This window comes from Osmia bicornis, chromosome 4 (genome assembly GCF_907164935.1).
Source record: "Osmia bicornis bicornis chromosome 4, iOsmBic2.1, whole genome shotgun sequence".
In the NCBI taxonomy this organism is placed as follows: domain Eukaryota; kingdom Metazoa; phylum Arthropoda; class Insecta; order Hymenoptera; family Megachilidae; genus Osmia; species Osmia bicornis.
In genome coordinates this window covers 11,822,266-11,840,593 of record NC_060219.1, presented here as the reverse complement: position 1 = coordinate 11,840,593, position 18,328 = coordinate 11,822,266, and the positions used below count along the sequence as shown (strand labels likewise).

Genomic DNA, 18,328 nt, shown 5'->3' with positions numbered 1-18,328 from the left:
AAAATTGTCACTTTTACACTGAGTAACTTACTTCAACAAACGATACATTTATATATAAAAATGGCAAAGACAAATCAAATTGAATGAATCTACTTTCTACCTTAAAAATGATTAATATTAGTATGATTCCTAATTTCATTCTAACATTCTATATTACATGTAAAGGCACTCATGGTAATAAGAACATGGAATCAGCAACATTAAATTCAGACTATAACATTTCGGACCCCATCATGGAAAAACGCGGTGGCGTTTGCCAGATTGCACTAGATGTACGTTTTAATCTATTTTTATCTATACCTTGGAACAATTTCGTCAAGTCTGGCGTACATTTCCTACTGCCGAAAAATTTATAAACTGCTCCTTCCGGAATGTATCGTTGCATCGCAAGTTGAGATTTGCGTACTTGAGCTAGAATAAATGGAAACATAATTAATTAAAAAAGAATTCATTTTCATGTAAATAAGTAAAAATATACTTACGGTGTGCCCAATATGGAATTACATGCTTCGGTCTGGATTCGTCATCCGATTCATCCTCATCAGGTTCACTATCCAAAATGTAATTTGTCGGACCGTGATGTTTGCTTCCATATTTTGTCTGGAAATTAAATTAATAACAGTTTATTTAATAAGATATGTTTTTTAGCAACGTGTATCGTCAATATTTCTCACCTGTGTCCCATGTATATGAATTTTAGTTTTTATCGCTTCGGCTGCAGTTTGTTGCTGAGCTCTTGCTTCGGCTTCTTTTCGTTTTTCAGCTTCTTGTTCGCGACGCCTTTGCTCAGCTAATATACGTTCTGCCTCTTCCTGTTCTTGTAAACGTTGCAAACGTATTTGTTCCTCTTGTTTTCTTTTTTCTTCCTTTTCCTACAAATTATTTTAAATGTCAATCACTTATTAAAAGAATTAAAATATATTGCATATTATTCCTAAAAACAGTTATACCATAGCTCGTTGTAATTGAGCTAGACGTTTCTTTTCTATTTCTTCACGCTGTTTTTCTAGCATTTGTTGCGCCAAGCGTGCTTTTTCTTCTCTTTCCTTTTCAGTCCTCTGACGTTTCTCCATATCCTGTTTCTCTTTTGCTTCCCTTGCCAATTTATTTTTTAATTCTTTTTCTTGTCTCTTCCTACGTATCAAATATATATATATTTTATACAATATTCAGTAATATAAATCAAAAATTGCATAAATTGTATTATTCTTACTTTTTCCTTTCTTCTGTTAAAAGTCTTAGTACTTCTTCACGTTTTTTCTTTGCATCGTCATCGTTCAATTTTCTTTTTTTACCTTCTACTTTGCCAGTCGAATTACATTTATTAACCGATTTCGGAGGTTGAAGGAAAGAGTCCATTGACGTAATAATGTTAGTACGTGCGTCGCTTAAAGCCTTTCCATGCTGAAATTAAAATAACAAGCATTAATATTCAAAGAATCCATAGTTTATAACACGAAATGTTAAAATTCTTACATTTATATTAGAATAATTGTTCAATGGAGTATGTGGAATACGAGTAACAGACGATGGTAACTGAATTTTTGTTTTAGTCAATGGAGTTGTTTTCTGTTGTTTTTGTTTCACTTTTTCCGAAAGAACTTTCTGCTTTGCTTGAATCTTGTTCTAAAAAAGTGAAAATCTTATTCCTATTAAGTATTGTAAAAATACCTATTGAATAGTATTTTAGTTACCTCTTTATCAGTATCCTTGTATTGTTTTGCTAATGAAATTTTCTTAGCTTTCGCAATCGATTTTCGTGCTAATTTTTGAGCAACTGTTTTTTCTGCAGCTTTTGAAATTTCTAACGTTTCTGCTTGTGCAGCAGCCTGGGCTCGTGTTTTCGTCCTAGTCATTCTAGTCGGGACATCAATATTAATAGCAGGTTTTGGACTATTCATACCAACTTGCTCAAATGCTTCGACTCTTTTTTTTACAGATTCCTTGGCATATGGACTAAACAAAGCATTTGATTTATACATATTTTTCACTTCCTGGAATGTTGAGCCTGCATTCAACTCTTTTAATGTTGGTTTCGCAGGGGTACTCAGAATCTCATCTTCGCTTGAAGCGGTAGATCTTGTTACTCTTTTTTGTCGTTTTGTATTTTCCTGTATTTTAGAATTTTGTCGCCTTTTTTTTATTTCAGGAGATGATTCGTCTTCTGTGAGTAGCTCATCAAATTCCTTGTTTGCTATAGCTTCTTTTAACTGTACCATCCTGGCCTGCAGGGCTACCGAGGAAGTTGATCCAAGCGTAGACGACAATCTAGGTGATTTGAATTCACCATTTGGTGGAACCATTTTCCCATCTGTACTTGTTTTCTTCTTTTTATTAATTGTTACAGTTTCGTTTAGTTTTATTGCAGATAAAGGTTCCAAAATTACCGTTGCACACATCATCTTTTGCATAGTATAGGTGGAATTGAAATTCATTGTAGAATTCATTATAGGCAAAGGTTTTCCAATCGCATCCTCATACATTGAAGGTTCGTCGATCTCATTTGTTTCAGGTGCAATAATTGTATCATCGATAATATTAGATTGTTTATTACTATTTGGATCTTGAGTCTGGGAGAAAGTTCTCTTTCTACTACTACTTCTTGTTGCTGTTGAAGATTTCATTGATGTTCTACCATTCGTTTTTAGAGAAGACTGTTTCTCTATATGTGAATCTGATATTTTTTCTGGAACTTTTTTAATTACAATAGTTTCTTCCATCTTAGTAAGCTTTCTAGGTCCTTTACTGCTTTCCTCATCTGAACTACTTCTGGTAGATATCTTTCTTTTGGTTTGGCTTTCACGTTTTTTCTAGAAATTAGAAGAAAAAGAAAAATAACAGAAATTTTATATAAATACTTGATTATTTATGATCAATTTTATTACATAATATAAATAATTAGGATACAAACTTTTTTTACATCAAGATCACTAGCTTCATGGTCAGACGATGGTCTTCGTAATTTTGTATTAAGAGATACAGATTGCTGTTTTTTAATATTGTCTGCTGCTTTTATTGAAGCTTCCCTTTTTCGTCGAACAGGCATTGTTTCATTTACAGATTTTGTTGTTATATCATTATTTTCTACTGTTACATGCACCGCAGTGCAATCTGAAGACATGTTAGTAAGATCGACAACATCATTTTCTGGAATGGTTTCAATACGTTGCTTTGCCTTTTTCCTTAAAACTTTTGGAGTTTTTGTAATCAAAGGACCAGATGCTGAATTCGGTATTTGAGCAATTATATCATGAAGATAATCCAAAGTATCTTTCAAACTGTCCTTAATAAATACTTTAACTTCCATATATCTGTTATTAATATCTGAAAAATCCTTAGTAATCATTGCTTTAATTGTGTCTCTTGATTGAGTCTCCATATTTGAAATCTGCAATAAATTTAAAACATATATGATCATTTTCTATAGCTATAACATTTACAAAGAAATAACGAAATAGTCAAAAGATAATTAAATAGGTATTTTTATATCAGCAAGTAAACATTATAATACAACTGTAAAAAAATATGTTGTAATAAAATTAATTAAATGAACTAAAAATTGCTTATGGAAAATATTGGTTTACCTTCTGCGTTTGTATATACACAAACTAATAAAATGTAAATAGAAAATTTCACAATAAAAATTAATATCCCCTAATAACACCATATAAGAAAGAAAAGAAAACTTCACCAACAATCTCCATTTCGTGTTTCAGACAGGAAGCCACAGGAAGATACTAGTTTTACTGGTAAACCATGGTTTTACCCCTCATGTATGAACAACATAACGACTTTTCAGTTTAATTTGAATCGCTGCATCAAGCGCCATCTATTCTCCTCGACGCGCCATTTGCCACCGATGCTTAAATTATACAACTAATAATGAATTCGTCTTTAGTTTTGATTATAATTGATTTCATAAGTAATAAAATTACATTTTTATTTTAAAACATGTAAAGTTTATTTTTATTTCAGTTGTATATTACAAAAAGTTATAATTACTTGTAAGTGTTCATAATAATCTAAAATTATAAGGTTTTCTACAAGTATTTTTTAACATGAAATAACAAAATATATATGACACTTGATTTTAAATGTTTAAATCTTTTATTGTCTAATTATATTTTTATACATTATTTATATGTACTAGTATATTTTTAATTAAATAATCAAAACTATCTGACAAGAACATAATTTTTTCTATAAGTTTATTACAGAATCTTTTATTTAACAATATTCAAATTTATCACATTTATTTGATAAATTGTAACATTCACAATTGACGTAAATGAGATAATTATCACATTAAATTATTGTTTAGTACTTATTTTTAGAGTTTATGGTTTCTTTTGTAAAGAACACTTTCACTCGTGTAAATTATAAATAAAAAAATATTTCATCAACACATAAAGACTTTCGGTCTTTGGAAAATAACGAATGTACAATAAATAGAAATAACATTTTAATATACACGAAATTTGCAATAAATAAATAGTTTTTAGAACGCCAGCGTTCTTTTCATGAAATAATTTCACTCAATTTCGACACATCTAACAATAAATGAGTACTTCTATTGCTTTTAAATTTAAAAAGATTACGATTTTGATATCTTTGTGTTTTAGAATAGCTTTGATTGTACAATTTTATAAAAGATCATTATTGCTTTGAATAGAAATTTGTAATACTTCTTCTTCAAATGTAGGATCCAATAAGATATCAATACCTTTCATTCCTGTTTTCACGTATTTTTGAAATATGCTTCTAGATTCTTCCCATAAAACTCGATTTTCGTTCAGCACATGAACAAGTGGTTGTATCACCGGGAATAATGTAGAAAGATTACTAAGAAATAAAATAACGAAAGAAATACAATAAAAGATTAAAAGTAATATTTTGATAAAACGTTTATAAAAAATTAAATATTTTATAAAATCGTTTAATTGTTAATATTTCAATCTATAAGAGAAAAGATCATATTCTTTTTTTATAAAAGTATTAGTTGTTTTTTTAATCATGTAATCATATTTGATATACATATTTACAAACTTTATGCATACAAGTGTTAAAAATATTTTGGAAAAAAATAATATATACTTACGTAAAAAGTGGTAGAACTATATTTGTGATAAATTGAACCTGAAGATCTGGTATAGATGCTCGTTCCCTATCCATCATTTCTATAGGAGAACTACCCATACTTTTTTCTAAATCTCCTTGAGAAAAAAATTCATCATAAATTTGTTCCTAAAATCCGATATAAAGAAAGTATACTCAAATTTAATATTTCTGTTAATAAGTTCATCAAATTTTACTCACAGCAGTCTTTTTGGATACCTTCCAATGTTTAGTTTGATCGCTAAGGTCACAACATGTCATAAGCATACTAAAAAAAAGTTTTAAATGTTTAGAATCTTTTTTGTCAAAATTATGTTTAATCATTTCTTCTTGTTTTTCTACAGTGCGAAAATGAGATGCTAAATCAGTTGCAAGTATATTATTTCTTAATAGATCTAATGCTTCACTATATTCATCGCTATTAAAATTTTCAAATATATTGCAGTTTTCTGTATTTAAAATACACATGGTCTGTGCTAAATGATGCCTCTGCAATATAATAATCACAGTGAATTTTAGTTGGAAATATTTATAAATAGCTATATTCAAAGTAAGTACCTCCATCACAGAACCTTCAGAACTGTAAAGACTAGCTAGGACTGTACTGCATTTAGTTTGAAATGAATTGTTTGTTCCTCTATGATCTATATCATGACACAAACAAGATACTAAGAAGACCAGAGCTTGTAACTGTGTCATATAATTCTCAGTAATAAGCTCTAAATTTTTTATTAACAAATATGCAAAATGTGCCACAGAAAAAGCATGCACCCAATTATGATAAGGTGCATCTCTATATCCTTTTTTAACATACAATATAAACCTGTAACATTAGATGTGAATTAATTATTCAGCTTCAACAATAGAATTAACAAATTACATTACCTAGCTAAAGTTGATAATTTCATTTTCCAATGTTTGATAAGACCTAAGTCATTGAACATTTTGATTGTATAACAGGGCATATGTTTATAAGGAACACTTCTAGGAGTAAACTGAAATTTATCAAAGTCTTTTATATTATGTTCATCCTTGCAGTTCAATAATGCTTGAACAGCATCTTCTTCTACCTGCATATATGCACATATTAATAAAATTTTCTATTTAAAATGGAAAACTGTAAGTAATTTAAGTTTTACCTTCATATGATACATCATCACCTCGTTACTGAGTTTATTTCTTGCTTGAGCATCTTGCATCTTTTTATAAACGATACTATGCATTATAGAAATTCCACAATAGATACTAAATGCTGTTGCAACTTCTTCGTCAAAAACATCAAAATACAGCCCATCTTTTTTATTACAGAGCTGTGCAACACCTATAATACAGAAAAAAAATCAGATTATTTCATTCCTTTAGTTTTTAAAGATGTAATCTAATAATATATTTACTTACCAACAATTCCATTTTCATCTCTAATTGGAAAGCATAAAATATTTCTAGTTCTAAAACCTGTTACTTCATCTATTCCACTATAAAAAAGAGGATGCTCATATGCATTTCTGATATTAAGTAATTTTCCAGTAGTTGCAACATGACCTGCTATACCTTGTCCTATTGGTATTCTCATTTCTTTTATAGACTAGAAATAATCAGATCTTCAATTTTATTTATGAAACATAGAACTTCATGTTTGAAACATAAACTCACTTCTTTCATAGCAATACCATCAAATACTTTAGCAACTAAATCTTGCTGATCAGGATCCAAAAGAAATAATGAACATCTTTCTGCATTTGTTAAGTTTCTAACTTCAGCCATTATTTCTCTCAAGAGATCAGAAAAATCTCCTATTTATTACCATTGAAAATGTAATAAATATATGAATTGTTACGACTAATTTTATTATTGCATTTAAAATTAATATTACCCAAATGTGTAAAAAGTTTTCTAGAAACAGCAAGTAATTTTTGGCACTGCTGTTTCAGCCGGGTTTCTTCATAACATATAAGTGAGTTTAGAAGAAATCCTAAGCAAAATCTTTAAACAAAAAAATTTTTAATAGAATAAAAATTGTACACCTTTTTAAAATTTAATTTTTTTAATATAAGAAATATAAATTACCTAAAACATTCTTGTACAACTTCTGCACATTCCTGTGTAATTTCATTTTGATTATTATCATCAACTAAGGAAACCACTAAAGCTACATGGTTCTGCTTAGGGTGTTGTATGGGAATTGTTAGAAATGATTTTGACATTGGACATATCGGTTGAAGGTGACGTAATAATTCTTCATCAAGCATTGTGATATCTGCAGTAGTTGGTTTTTTATTTTGTATAGTTTTGTATAAAATATTATTTGATACCTATAAAAAATTATTTATTAATATAAAAGGAGGAAAAAAAATTGTTTATGTATCTTCTAGTTGTATGGTTTTTAATTAATTTAGTGCATAATCATATCATCAGAAGGATTTTAAGCTGACTTGATTGTTCAATAAAAGTTGAAATAAAGAATTGTAAATATGTAGGTGCAACAACCTTGACTAGAAAAGTGTGAATAATGATAAAATGTATGATTGTAATTGATAGCACTTTTTATATATATAGATTACTTGAAATGTTTTGCAACGTTATATCAATAATACCTCTATGTATGGCTTCATTTATGTAGGTTTCTAAGTATTCTGTTTGAGGATTACATTGCTAAGCAAACTATTTCTAGCGAGAGATAATACTTAAAGCTATTATCTTTGTTGTATCTCAAAATAAAAAAATTCATTCAGGGTATACATTTTATTTTAAAATGAAAATATTTTGTTTATCTTTTCCTACAATAATAATATTAACAATGTTTAAAAATTACGTGATAAGTTTTAATTAAAACTTTTATTAAATCATTAGACATTACCAATTATTCTTACTTACAGGAAATCTTAATTCTCTGTCTAAGATTTTTTCTCCTATCACATGAATAACCATTTCTTCTGATTTTATTAAAATGGGGACGAGAAAAGACACTTTTGCTTTGGTTACATTTTGTATCTATAACATTTAAAAAAAATACAAGTAGAATTAAATTCAATTACAATAATTACATATTTCATATATGTTATATTTTTAATTGAATCTTTTGAGATGATACCAATTAATGAAACAATTTTTTTCATTAAAATTTACCGCTTATAAGCTGCAGCGTTTTTAAAAAGAAGCATGCGTACCGCGAAAAATTGTACACATAAAATGATGATACTATACTCACGTATTTGTTTAGCTTTTGTTGCACCTGAGGATAAGAAAGATCGCACAGTTCTTCTAGAAGTGACAGAATATTTTCTGCGTTCGATGTATTTAAACTGATCGCATTCATTTTTTACTAATATTTTAGATTTTGTTTCCGTATAATAATATTGAAAACTGTATATGCTTTAGTAACACTGCCCGCTTATACAGCTTATTTCCAATATCATGTTTCCAATGGATTGTAAAACAACTATGTTCAAAACTTGTTTACAATTCTTTCAGTGCGTACAAAAAATAAATTATTTATGTCAATCATATTTAAATTTAAACGGACTGTCAAAAGCACAGGGCAAGAACACAATATGAAGAGTTACTGCAACTATCTGCAGAGATCTGCATCGCCCAGTGACTACAGATAGTAGAAGACTGGATATGCTTTTGTTCTCAAAGAATTGTGAATTTGTGCCTTGAGAACGAACGCCATCAGACACCCCCGGTGGGATTAAGTAATTCTATGTGGCGACTTACCGATTGCCGGATAATCGGTCGATATGTCGGTAAATAATTTCGGTAAGTCGGTAAGTTGTTGAGTAGTTTGCGCCGCTTGTGTATAGGTGGCGCAACGGGTCATAATAACTGTTGGTAATCGGTCGGTAAGTTGTTGAGTAGTTTGCGCCGTTTTTGTATAGATGGCGCAGCGGTCGATTTTCGGGAACACTGAACGATTCAATTCTGTAATTAAATTATAATTAACGTTTTAATTTATAAATCTCTTTGACGTCCAAAGACAAACTGATAAAGACATTTACATTGTACCTTCTTTATTAAAATTATATACCTCATAAATGTAACAATATTGCTTGAAAGACATTTGTCAATGGAGAGGGGTGAATTTAAAAATCGGATGACAATAATATTGTATAACGATTTATGTATTAAATGAATGTTTAAATAATCTGTATAATTTATTGTTCTACGGAAATGAACGATGAAATGGTGTAAGAGAATTACAGAGAAAATCGTAGAGATGATAATTCTAGGAACAAAATTTTATTGATAAAGATAAAAGAAACTTTTTTCATCAGTTTAATGTCTATGTTCAATTAAAAACGATTATAATAATGTAGTCCGTTACGTGAGAAATAATACTGACGATATTATACATGATTCGTATTTTTTGTTTTTCTTCCTTTGTTCTTGGTTGAATTTTTATAGTTAACACATGGGAAAATAAATTAATGAAGTTGAAGTACAATATCACAAAATGACATTGCGGATGAAATTGGGATATGCTGGTCGATGCGTTCGTTTACTAATATCGTGATTAAATTATTAATTATACGTATGTTATTCGTTATGTTTTTTTTTTTTTGTGTTCATTTATAATAAAAACGCAGCAAGCAAAATACGTAAATATTTACCACAAATACCCATTAAATATTACACTAATGTCACTATATAATGTGTTTCCACGTACAAAGAATATTATATTCAAATTAATATTTAATTCTTTGCAGCGAGGATTTAAATCATTATCATCGATGATAAGATAAAAACAATGATATATATATATATATATGAATACACATTTTAATACATACAGATTCTATTTTTTAATTTATCAGAAATATAAACAATTTTTATTCGCTACACAAAATTCAATAATTTTTGTTTTTTCAAATATGAAATCATTAATTTATGAATGAGTCACCGTATTTGCATTAAATGTGTATTCAAAAAAAAATAGAAATAAGACTAACAATGATTATTCGACGTAAATGTTTGGACTGACGACGCTCTGATTACAAACCACCTATTTAAAAGAAAAAAAATGCAGTCTAATTTTTAACACTTCAGTCCGGCAACAAAGCTAGAAAGTGGCATGACAATAGTAATAATAATAGTATTAATAATAATAATAATAATAATGACAATAATAATAATTATAATTATAATAATAATAATAATATGTACAACATTCTGAAAGATTATCCACAAATAATGAAAAAATGTATCCAAGTTCTTATGTTAATATTTAGTGTATATCGTTTACATACAAGCTTAACAAGATATAAATTGAAAGCTATGGAAGTGAAAATGTACACGACAAAAAATCGATGATTAATCTCTAAATGAAATGTGTCTGCTTCTTTCTTCTTCACCGATCACGAAAGCTGCAATATTGCACTAATTTTTGCTTAGGCGAACGTACGGCATCGTGTCGGTCTGAATGTGTTACGCTTTAAATAAGATCATGTATGTCAATGCGTTTTGAATTTAACAAGGAGACTACAGGCAGGAAATGAAGGTAAGGTGGTTCTCATCAACAGAACAACCAGGAGGCCATCTGTAATAAATTACACCAAGGTATATTTATTTTAAATACGATTTTTAGTCGTATCGCTAAATTTTCGTTATGTGTTACGTTAAGTGAATCGTGATGTTGGCTGCTGGTTGTTATTTCATATTAGTTACTTAATAGAATTAATGGAGCAGCAAATAGGTACATGGGCAAAAGTGATTTTGTTTGGTGTATAAGTGTGACTCAGTGTTTTCGTTTTGAGGTACTACAAATTCGTTCAAATTTTAAAGAGAATTATTAATCACATTCTTTTCTTTCACATTGTATACTAATTATACTGAGTCGGTTCTATTTCTGATCAATTTTTGTTTCTTTATAGTTTCTTTAGGAAAGTAGATGTATTTTGACTGTTGTGATCAATCATATAATAGCAATAATAATAATAATAATAATAGCAATAATAATAATAATAATAGTTAATAATAATAGATAATAATTCCTCATAATAAATGTAAAAGCTGGTACACAGAGATAACAAGCGACTCACTGGTGCCGCGGACAAAAAGACTTACAAAACGTGACACATGCACAATACTAGACAAAAACTTTGACAACACAAATTCACCAGACTAAATTTTTTCTTGCTTTTCTTTCTGCACCAATGTTCATACAGCGGCGAATGTTGATATCTGCTGGCCCAAATATGATTATTAAATCATATCAATCAATATATTCAATTATCTAAAACATTCTAAAACTTCTTGCTTATAAAGTCTGATGCAAACCACTCAGGGGGCTGCAAACTATCCATATTTTTTTTTTTCTTTTGGACATATGATTGGTAAAGTCCTCTTCTTCGGTGCCGAGGACTTGACAGACTAACAAGACGTTTGTGGTAATGGATGGAGACAACTCAATTAGTAAACTGAAACCACCTGGTTCAGTAATATAGATAGTAAAATCCTATTCCAAATTATAGTTTATCCTGTAGAACGTATCCTTCTTCTTCTTCTCACAGTTTCTGCATTCTGTAGTTTTTGTTGCTGTCGTCGTCGTCGTTATGATCATCACTTTCATCTTCCGTTGATGCATTATCCAACCATGTTAACCAACTGTTTACCTACATCGTTTAATAATCATTAATTAATTTTCAAATAAATCAAAAGATTATCAGTTTAAGCTTACTTACCTCAAATAATGCTGTGCCTTTGCCTGGATAATCGTCAGTAACGCATTCTTTCCATTTGAAATAAGCATCTTCTTCGATCACTTCTAATCGATAAAGACCATCGAACCATCGCAGTAACATTCCTTTTGGAAAATTGTGCGAGTACCAAAATGTTTGAAGCGCATGTAGAGCTGTTACTTGAGACTCTATATCCACGAAGAATAAACGCATCAAACGTGAATATTTTTCCAGTAACACCTTTTCTTTATCTATTACTGATTTGGCTACATTAGATGGATCAACTCCGGGTACCAGTATTGTTTCCTGTAATTTATATAAAACGTTTAAAAAAAAGAAAAAAAAAAAGAAAAAAATTGATACAATACAACATAAGGAAAATCTAATAAAATTACTTGTACTAACCTGTGTAATATATTTCAGAAGAACGTTCATCAAAGCGTTAATAAACTCTGAATTAGAATGATGCGAAGGTTCTAACTTTTCTTTGATCCATTTGTAAAGAGTATTTGGATTCGGGTCATATTCTAATTGACGCCATATGTCTCCTTGAATCTTAAGAAGCGGATAGAGGAAGGTCAGTTCTCTGTCCTCTAAAATTTCCGCTAATCTTTCTTTCGTCTTGTCCGCCTCAGGAAGCTGACTGATAAGATTCACTTTGCTCTCGTTAAATATCTGTGTGAGCCTTGCTTTGCCTTGACTTTTATGTAACTGCTGTAGTGTTAGTAAAAACAATGGATGATGTTGACCGTTTTCTGTCACAGCAACGAGATCGGTTATCTGAATTAAATTATCCACAATGGCCTTAGCTGTTAAGAAGGCAACGTGAGAAGCTACACAAGGCACAGTACTCTCTTTTTCTGCTATATTGGATACTAGTTCTTTCCATCCTTCGTGTACTTGCTGTCCAGTAATCACGTCTGCTTTCACCAATTCAACGATGAACTTAGCTACGAGCTCGCGTTCACCGTCTCCACGATCTAATGTATTAGAATATAACGTATAAACTGCATGACGTAAAAATCGTTCAGGTATCTTAAGATCTTGAAAAGCTGTTATTGCGTCCTGTATGTTTGTGTGCGAAACGAGATCGTCCATTAATGCGTTCACTTTCTTTAGTATCTCTTCTCTGGAAGTTCCTTTATCTTTTCTATCTCTTGCTTTCTCCCTTTTATCTACAGGACCTTGTTTTATCACGATTGCTGGTGGCAATTCCTTGTGCAATAATGGCGAGCTGGGTTTCAATGTGTTAGTACGTAGAAGAGGTAATTCCGATGCTCTTCCTGGGAACAGATCTATCAATTCGAACAATGAAAAAATATTCTTGTAGCTTCTAATTAAGATGAATTTTAAATGTCTAAATATATTCTACTACTGCTAAAAGTTTGGTTGAACCAATTGTTTGATTATTTATCTTCAATCAAACCAAATCTACTACATTATATTTTATAGAGAAGCAATAATATTCTATTAATTAAGTAGACGTACCACTGTTGAGAGGTAGGTTGGGATTAATGTTGGTCTGTTTAAACATCATAGAATTAGCTGATGGTCTTAATGATACTTCTTCTGGATGTCCAATCAACATCTTGTTTTTATTAAAGCGTAATTGTTCTTTACTGCTATCTGCAAATAGAAAATACACGTATATGAGTAAAAATATTGTATTACCAAACTACAGATTATTATCAATCGTTAAGTCGAAGGAAGACTTACTGTTATTGAAGTTTTGTGGTGAATTATGTTGCTGTTGATTATGTTTCCCTTGATAGTTATTCTGGTGACGATTCTGGTTTTGATAGTAACCCGGCTGGTTACGTTGATTGTGGCGGCCATAACCAACCCCGGATGTTCCTGAGAATCCATTTGGGCTGAATGGAGGTGGCATGCCAAACGAAGGAGAAGTCAATGGAATACTTCCCATCATGTCCATGTCTAATCCGCTACGTCCCATTTTTCTTAAAAACTCTGCTCCGAGGCGATCCTCTCGTCTGTGGAAGCCATTTCCCCTCGAAGACTCTTCGTTATCATTGCGGATCTGATTAATTGGCATTGGACCTTCGGTGCTAGTAGCCTTGCGTGGTACCCAGCCATCACGGCGTAGCTCAATGACATCACGCAGCATAAACTTGATACGTAAAGGAAGATCGCTGCTCTCTGCCAAAGAGTTCATACGTCGAAAATATTGATCCATGAGTCCGCGGCCTTTATCCGAGTCAAGGATGCGACCGCAGGTACGCATGATTTGACAAAGACACTCGATATCCTCGGCGGTGTCCCCCCTGGATCCCCCTCGCCTTTTCTTCTCCAATAATTGCTGGATGCAGCGATGTAAAATCGGTTCCGATACGATTCCCAATTTTCCCAGTTCTCCGATGAACTTGATGTTGCCAAGCATTTTACGCTTAGCCACCTGTCGGCGTTCCTCTTCCTCTGGACCGAGTTCATCTTGATTTTCGAATGCCTCGCTTGCCTTTGAACGATTTTCGAATTCGTCTTTGCACTTGTTAAGAAGGAGAAGTGTGAATGTGCTTTGGCCTTTTTGACAATCGATGAGAGCTTTTCGTGGTTCAAAGTTTGCAGCTTCGTCAGACAGCCGTTTGCACAGCTGTGCGTACATAGAACTGTACTTGGGTTCATCAAGTGCTTTTTCAAAGATCTAACAGAATAACAATTTCACATTTAACATCGTTACTTGTTAGATAGATAATAGATATCCCAGTTTATAAACAACTTACCAAGAAAATAACACCTTTAAGAATCACATCAGAATTAAGCTCAACGTTGAGCAGGTCGTTGCTCAGCTTTGCGAACTTTTCCGGCGTAAGCTTATTAAGAATACCCCGCACCTTTCTAAAGATGAGATCATTTCTGCTTTCTGGGGTGAGTGCATCGCGTCTAACAGTTGAAGGAGGGATCCAGCGTTGCTCAGTGGATAGGGAGCGAATATCGTCCCTGGAAGGCATCGAATTTTTTTAATTTCAGTGTTACTAGTTATAATGCAACACAGAGGATTCTTTGGATGTAAAAAGAAGCGGCTCTTGTATGGCTGTTACAGCCAAGGTAACTTTTGTAGACCCTGACCTTCCTCCCGAGACACGAGAAGCACCCCCCGGTCCTGTGGGGTTGTCCGTTGTTGCGCGTGTTTCGGCCTCCTGAGTGATAAATCACAGCACACAGATCTTCCTTTAGGAAGCTGAAACAAAAGAAACATTACAATAAAAATACTAGTCATTTTTTCAATGATTAATTGCTTACACGCATGCTACTCCTTCCATGTTTGATTTATTAATATGCAGCCTTTGTACCTAATGATGCAAAAATATGGTATATTAAGAAACATGCAGTTAAAATGCTTATACAAATACAGATGTAATTATGCAGTTTCTACAAAATATCTGAATTTCTTTTTCGACAAATCTAATCAACGATTCCATAGTTTAATTCAACTGATTCTGATCATTCGTGCATTAATTTACTTATCTCCACAAATTATGATGCGTTATAGAAATCAAAACATGTACAATAAAATAAGAGAATGTTTAAGTTTCTTAACATCTTTCTAATGGGACAAGTAAAATTGATAAAATACTCGTGCAAATTATAACATATAAATTTATTTCCATAAATAGATAGACTTCTTAAACGCGTAAACTTTATTTCATGTACAGATAGAAAACATAAGTCCTTTTGATTAAATATATAACTTTTTACCATAACAATATTTTACTGTTTCTTAGCAAATATACTTTTCAAATAGAATCATGCAAAACAATTAGTACATGACATTCATTTTTACAGTCAATAAATGATAAATTGTAACTGTTCTTGTTTCATATTCCGCATAATAGTAAAGATCAGATGCTTTTTAATTTGATAAGAAGTGGAGTTGAAATGGCAGAAGGCAGAGATTAAGGTGTGCGGCCTTAGTGCGCTCACAGGTGAAGGTCTTCAATGGGCAGAACGAGGACCTTCTTCAGGGAAACGGCTTTAATCTTCAGGTATAGGTTACGAATAAAACAACGAAAAACCGTGGACGATAAACGTGGAGAGGATTGTATGTGGGGCGCGGCTCATGGTCAGACGGTCAATGAACCTTTCGTCGTCTCACCTCGACCGATGTCGGCTTCTATCGTCAGGCTGATCGGGCGAGGTCGGACAACTTCGTCCTGAGTTCGACTAAGGTCGTCTTTGACCGCCTCAGACCGCCTCTACCGAGCGTTCCATATATTAAGGGTGCGTGCTGGGAAAGCTAATCTCTTTTCTTTATTACAGGGTGAAAGATTAAAGAAAATTCCAACCCTGCTACCCTGGAAATTCCAAGGTATACCCTGCTACCTAACATTACCAAAACTATTGATTATCTTTATATCTATGAAGTGTTCGAATGTTCCAATATCGATATAGGTACAAGGTTTTCCCTACGATTCAAGTGGATGATACGATACAGTTGAATAAGCATTACTGTATGGTTGTACAATGGAGGTCGTTGTTCGAAACACGTTTCGACATTGAAAAATTTCTTTAAAGCATAAAACCGGTATTCTATCTTATTTCCTTTTAAATTTATATTACCTTCAACAAACGAAGGTTCCGCGAAGATAACTACTCAACCAGTTAAATTACCAAAATAATCGAAATTTCTTTCAAGTTCTAAATTTATCTTCTCGGCTTTAAATTAAAACGTATATATTTAAATATCTATCGAATATATCGAAAACGCGTAAAGTATTTACGAGTAAATGTTTTTGCAACGACCTTTACATCTAATTATTGTTAACGCGAAAAAAAAATATAATTCTGATAAGCGTTGCAATTTCTTCTCACTTACAATGATTAAATTTCTGGAAAAAAAAAGAAATATTTAACTTTGATTTAAAAGAACTGTAAACATAATTATAATCTCTGATTAAACTAGCGGAAATTGGTATTAAATGATTAGAGGGAAAGAAATTTTTGTTCCTTTTTTTTTTTCGTGTGAAGCAATGAAATATCAATTGAGAGCATAAAAAATGTTGATATACAAAATGGAAACGTGTGTCACTAATAAACAAAGAGATAGCAGCAATGAAATGACGTAAAGAGAATAATATCGCTATCTTTCTCGGAATAATTTCGAACACTCCATTACTTGGTTTCCTCGTGACACGTCACTGATGCGCCGTGACGGTTGCTCTTTACGACTTCGAACAAGGCTGCCAACTTTTGAAGGCCGATACTGTAGAATGTAGAAGATCAGCAGGGGAAAAAAGGGAGCGAAATACCTTTACTTTTCGTTGCATAGTTGAGTGAAATATTTATGCAATATTTTTTTTTTCAAACCAAATTTTAAAAGCAACAGACAATTCTATGGTAACTAACAATACTGCGAACTGGAAGAATCTTTGTATAGTTGAAAGCCGAACAAGTACAGTTATATGCACAAAGGAAAACGAAATTCTTTGTTTCCAATAAATTTAACCACTTTAAATAGATTTCACGTGTATGCAATGTTTCTTAATTAATACAATGTAATTTGCATTTCTTTTTTTTTTTCATTCAATAAATTTAGATGCACATGCATTAATGAGAATCTTCAACGATGATCGTTTTAATGTGTCACAGTTATATGTGGTAAGGTGCAAATTAGCTGTACAAAGTGGACAGCTGAAAGCAAATCAGTACGTCTATTCATAGTCCGATAAGCATTTAAGTTTGCTGTAACAAAGAGGCATAAGGCCGTCACGCATTCGACGTAGGAACACAGTCATATGGGTGAGCATTTAAAGGCACACAGTAAATGCTCCTACCACGAGTGCGCGTGTAATACCCTACCCATCGTATTTCGAGGTTGCAATCATTAAAATTCTCAATTTTTATCTACTCGTATCAAAAAAATATCCATCACCGTTTTTTCGAATTAAAAAATGCAAAAGAAAGAAAACTTTAATATAGCGCATTGTTTTAAAAAACAACTATTGGCACAACACTTGCTTCTAATTCTTTAAAATAGGAAAAAAACGTCTGAGACTCGTCGTTTTATTACGTTTTAAAAATTGACTATACACATATGAGGATAAATGTCAGAAACATGACAGTACACGCCTGTTTGGTTTCATGCACGCCTATGCGAGTACGTGCACATTGATCGATGAATACGTATGTGTGCTTTATGCATACGTATGTTTACAAGAGAGTCTGTGAAGCATCCGACTCAAAATAAATGTCTTAAAACAGCGGAAAATTTACCAATTTGAAAGAAATATTATTTTTAATGTATTAATAGAAAATGAAAAAAACGGGAAAAGTTAAAAATTTTCAGGATATATGTATATATAAAAATATAAGTATCTTTTAAGAACGACCAAGTAACGTTTGACGTAAGCAACGTGTATTGCAATTTCTAGAATAAATTAATAAATCTGATTTATATTCAACAACGAAATAACCTGGAAGTTAAATAAAAATAATCTACCGATTTAGAATTCTTCGAACGAGGAGCTCAACAACGCGACACGCGGGGTTACCACAAACGTCGAAAATTCTCTTCTTCTATA

General features: G+C 31.7%; 4 protein-coding genes and 1 long non-coding RNA gene across 12 annotated transcripts in view; 2 read left to right on the top strand and 3 right to left on the bottom strand.

The window, feature by feature from the left end:
- Nucleotides 1–27: 27 nt before the first annotated feature.
- LOC114879573 (inner centromere protein) lies at nucleotides 28–3,784 on the bottom strand. Of its 4 annotated transcripts, none has more exons than XM_029194604.2 (10): nucleotides 3,696–3,781; nucleotides 3,585–3,608; nucleotides 2,912–3,388; nucleotides 1,695–2,810; nucleotides 1,477–1,626; nucleotides 1,214–1,404; nucleotides 951–1,134; nucleotides 675–872; nucleotides 483–600; nucleotides 28–411 (listed from the first exon to the last, which is right to left on the bottom strand). In XM_029194604.2, exons 1-10 carry the CDS (start codon nucleotides 3,702–3,704, stop codon nucleotides 212–214), a joined length of 2,667 nt encoding a protein of 888 aa, XP_029050437.1. In that variant the 5' UTR covers nucleotides 3,705–3,781; the 3' UTR covers nucleotides 28–211. The 4 variants fall into 4 exon arrangements, with proteins under 4 accessions (XP_029050437.1, XP_029050439.1, XP_029050438.1 ...); XM_029194606.2 differs by having other exon boundaries at nucleotides 3,692–3,759; XM_029194605.2 differs by lacking the exon at nucleotides 3,585–3,608 and having other exon boundaries at nucleotides 3,696–3,784.
- LOC114879580 lies at nucleotides 457–3,952 on the top strand. Its single transcript, XR_003789926.1, has 2 exons — nucleotides 457–545; nucleotides 3,717–3,952. It is a non-coding gene; the product is annotated as an uncharacterized LOC114879580 (long non-coding RNA).
- Nucleotides 3,953–4,159: 207 nt separating this feature from the next.
- Nucleotides 4,160–8,715, bottom strand: LOC114879555 (cGMP-dependent 3',5'-cyclic phosphodiesterase-like). 3 transcript variants are annotated; one of them, XM_046285584.1, is made up of 12 exons: nucleotides 8,324–8,715; nucleotides 7,990–8,106; nucleotides 7,183–7,427; nucleotides 6,989–7,098; nucleotides 6,769–6,908; nucleotides 6,514–6,700; nucleotides 6,255–6,436; nucleotides 6,001–6,185; nucleotides 5,674–5,938; nucleotides 5,317–5,604; nucleotides 5,099–5,244; nucleotides 4,160–4,842 (listed from the first exon to the last, which is right to left on the bottom strand). In XM_046285584.1, the coding sequence occupies exons 1-12, from the start codon at nucleotides 8,429–8,431 to the stop codon at nucleotides 4,644–4,646; spliced, it is 2,172 nt and encodes a 723-aa protein (XP_046141540.1). In that variant the 5' UTR covers nucleotides 8,432–8,715; the 3' UTR covers nucleotides 4,160–4,643. The 3 variants fall into 3 exon arrangements, with proteins under 3 accessions (XP_046141540.1, XP_029050390.2, XP_029050391.2); XM_029194557.2 differs by lacking the exon at nucleotides 8,324–8,715 and adding an exon at nucleotides 7,710–7,892 and having other exon boundaries at nucleotides 7,990–8,082; XM_029194558.2 differs by lacking the exon at nucleotides 8,324–8,715 and adding an exon at nucleotides 7,710–7,892 and having other exon boundaries at nucleotides 7,973–8,049.
- A 990-nt stretch (nucleotides 8,716–9,705) lies between these two features.
- LOC114878409 (eukaryotic translation initiation factor 4 gamma 2) overlaps nucleotides 9,706–18,328 on the bottom strand; it is a 9,232-nt gene continuing 609 nt past the window's right edge. For 2 of the 3 annotated variants that reach the window (XM_029192213.2, XM_029192214.2), the window contains exons 2-7: nucleotides 14,531–14,988; nucleotides 13,509–14,451; nucleotides 13,281–13,418; nucleotides 12,198–13,087; nucleotides 11,796–12,098; nucleotides 9,706–11,726 (exon numbers count right to left, since the gene is read on the bottom strand). In XM_029192213.2, the coding sequence (XP_029048046.1) occupies nucleotides 11,619–11,726; nucleotides 11,796–12,098; nucleotides 12,198–13,087; nucleotides 13,281–13,418; nucleotides 13,509–14,451; nucleotides 14,531–14,758 (2,610 nt within the window). In that variant the 5' untranslated portion in view covers nucleotides 14,759–14,988 and the 3' untranslated portion in view covers nucleotides 9,706–11,618. Of the gene's footprint in view, nucleotides 11,727–11,795; nucleotides 12,099–12,197; nucleotides 13,088–13,280; nucleotides 13,419–13,508; nucleotides 14,452–14,530; nucleotides 14,989–15,050; nucleotides 15,098–18,328 lie in introns of those variants that run through there. The other variant, XM_029192215.2, reaches the window with a different exon arrangement.
- LOC114878412 (syntaxin-12) overlaps nucleotides 15,908–18,328 on the top strand; it is a 7,611-nt gene continuing 5,190 nt past the window's right edge. The window contains exon 1 of the mRNA XM_046285400.1: nucleotides 15,908–17,546. The gene's annotated coding sequence lies outside the window, so the exon portion shown is untranslated. The remainder of the gene's footprint in view (nucleotides 17,547–18,328) is intronic.

Bases quoted from the DNA above. Each gene is read 5' to 3' on its own strand.
- LOC114879573 (XM_029194604.2), bottom strand. The intron at 873-950 runs GTATAACTGTTT...AATAATTTGTAG, and splicing joins CTCAATTACAACGAGCTATG to GAAAAGGAAGAAAAAAGAAA. The intron at 601-674 runs GTGAGAAATATT...TTTAATTTCCAG, and splicing joins TTCATATACATGGGACACAG to ACAAAATATGGAAGCAAACA.
- LOC114879555 (XM_046285584.1), bottom strand. From the start codon at position 8,431: ATGAATGCGATCAGTTTAAATACATCGAACGCAGAAAATATTCTGTCA. The intron at 6,701-6,768 runs GTGAGTTTATGT...GATTATTTCTAG, and splicing joins ATGGTATTGCTATGAAAGAA to TCTATAAAAGAAATGAGAAT. The intron at 4,843-5,098 runs GTAAGTATATAT...TTTATTTCTTAG, and splicing joins ATAGTTCTACCACTTTTTAC to TAATCTTTCTACATTATTCC.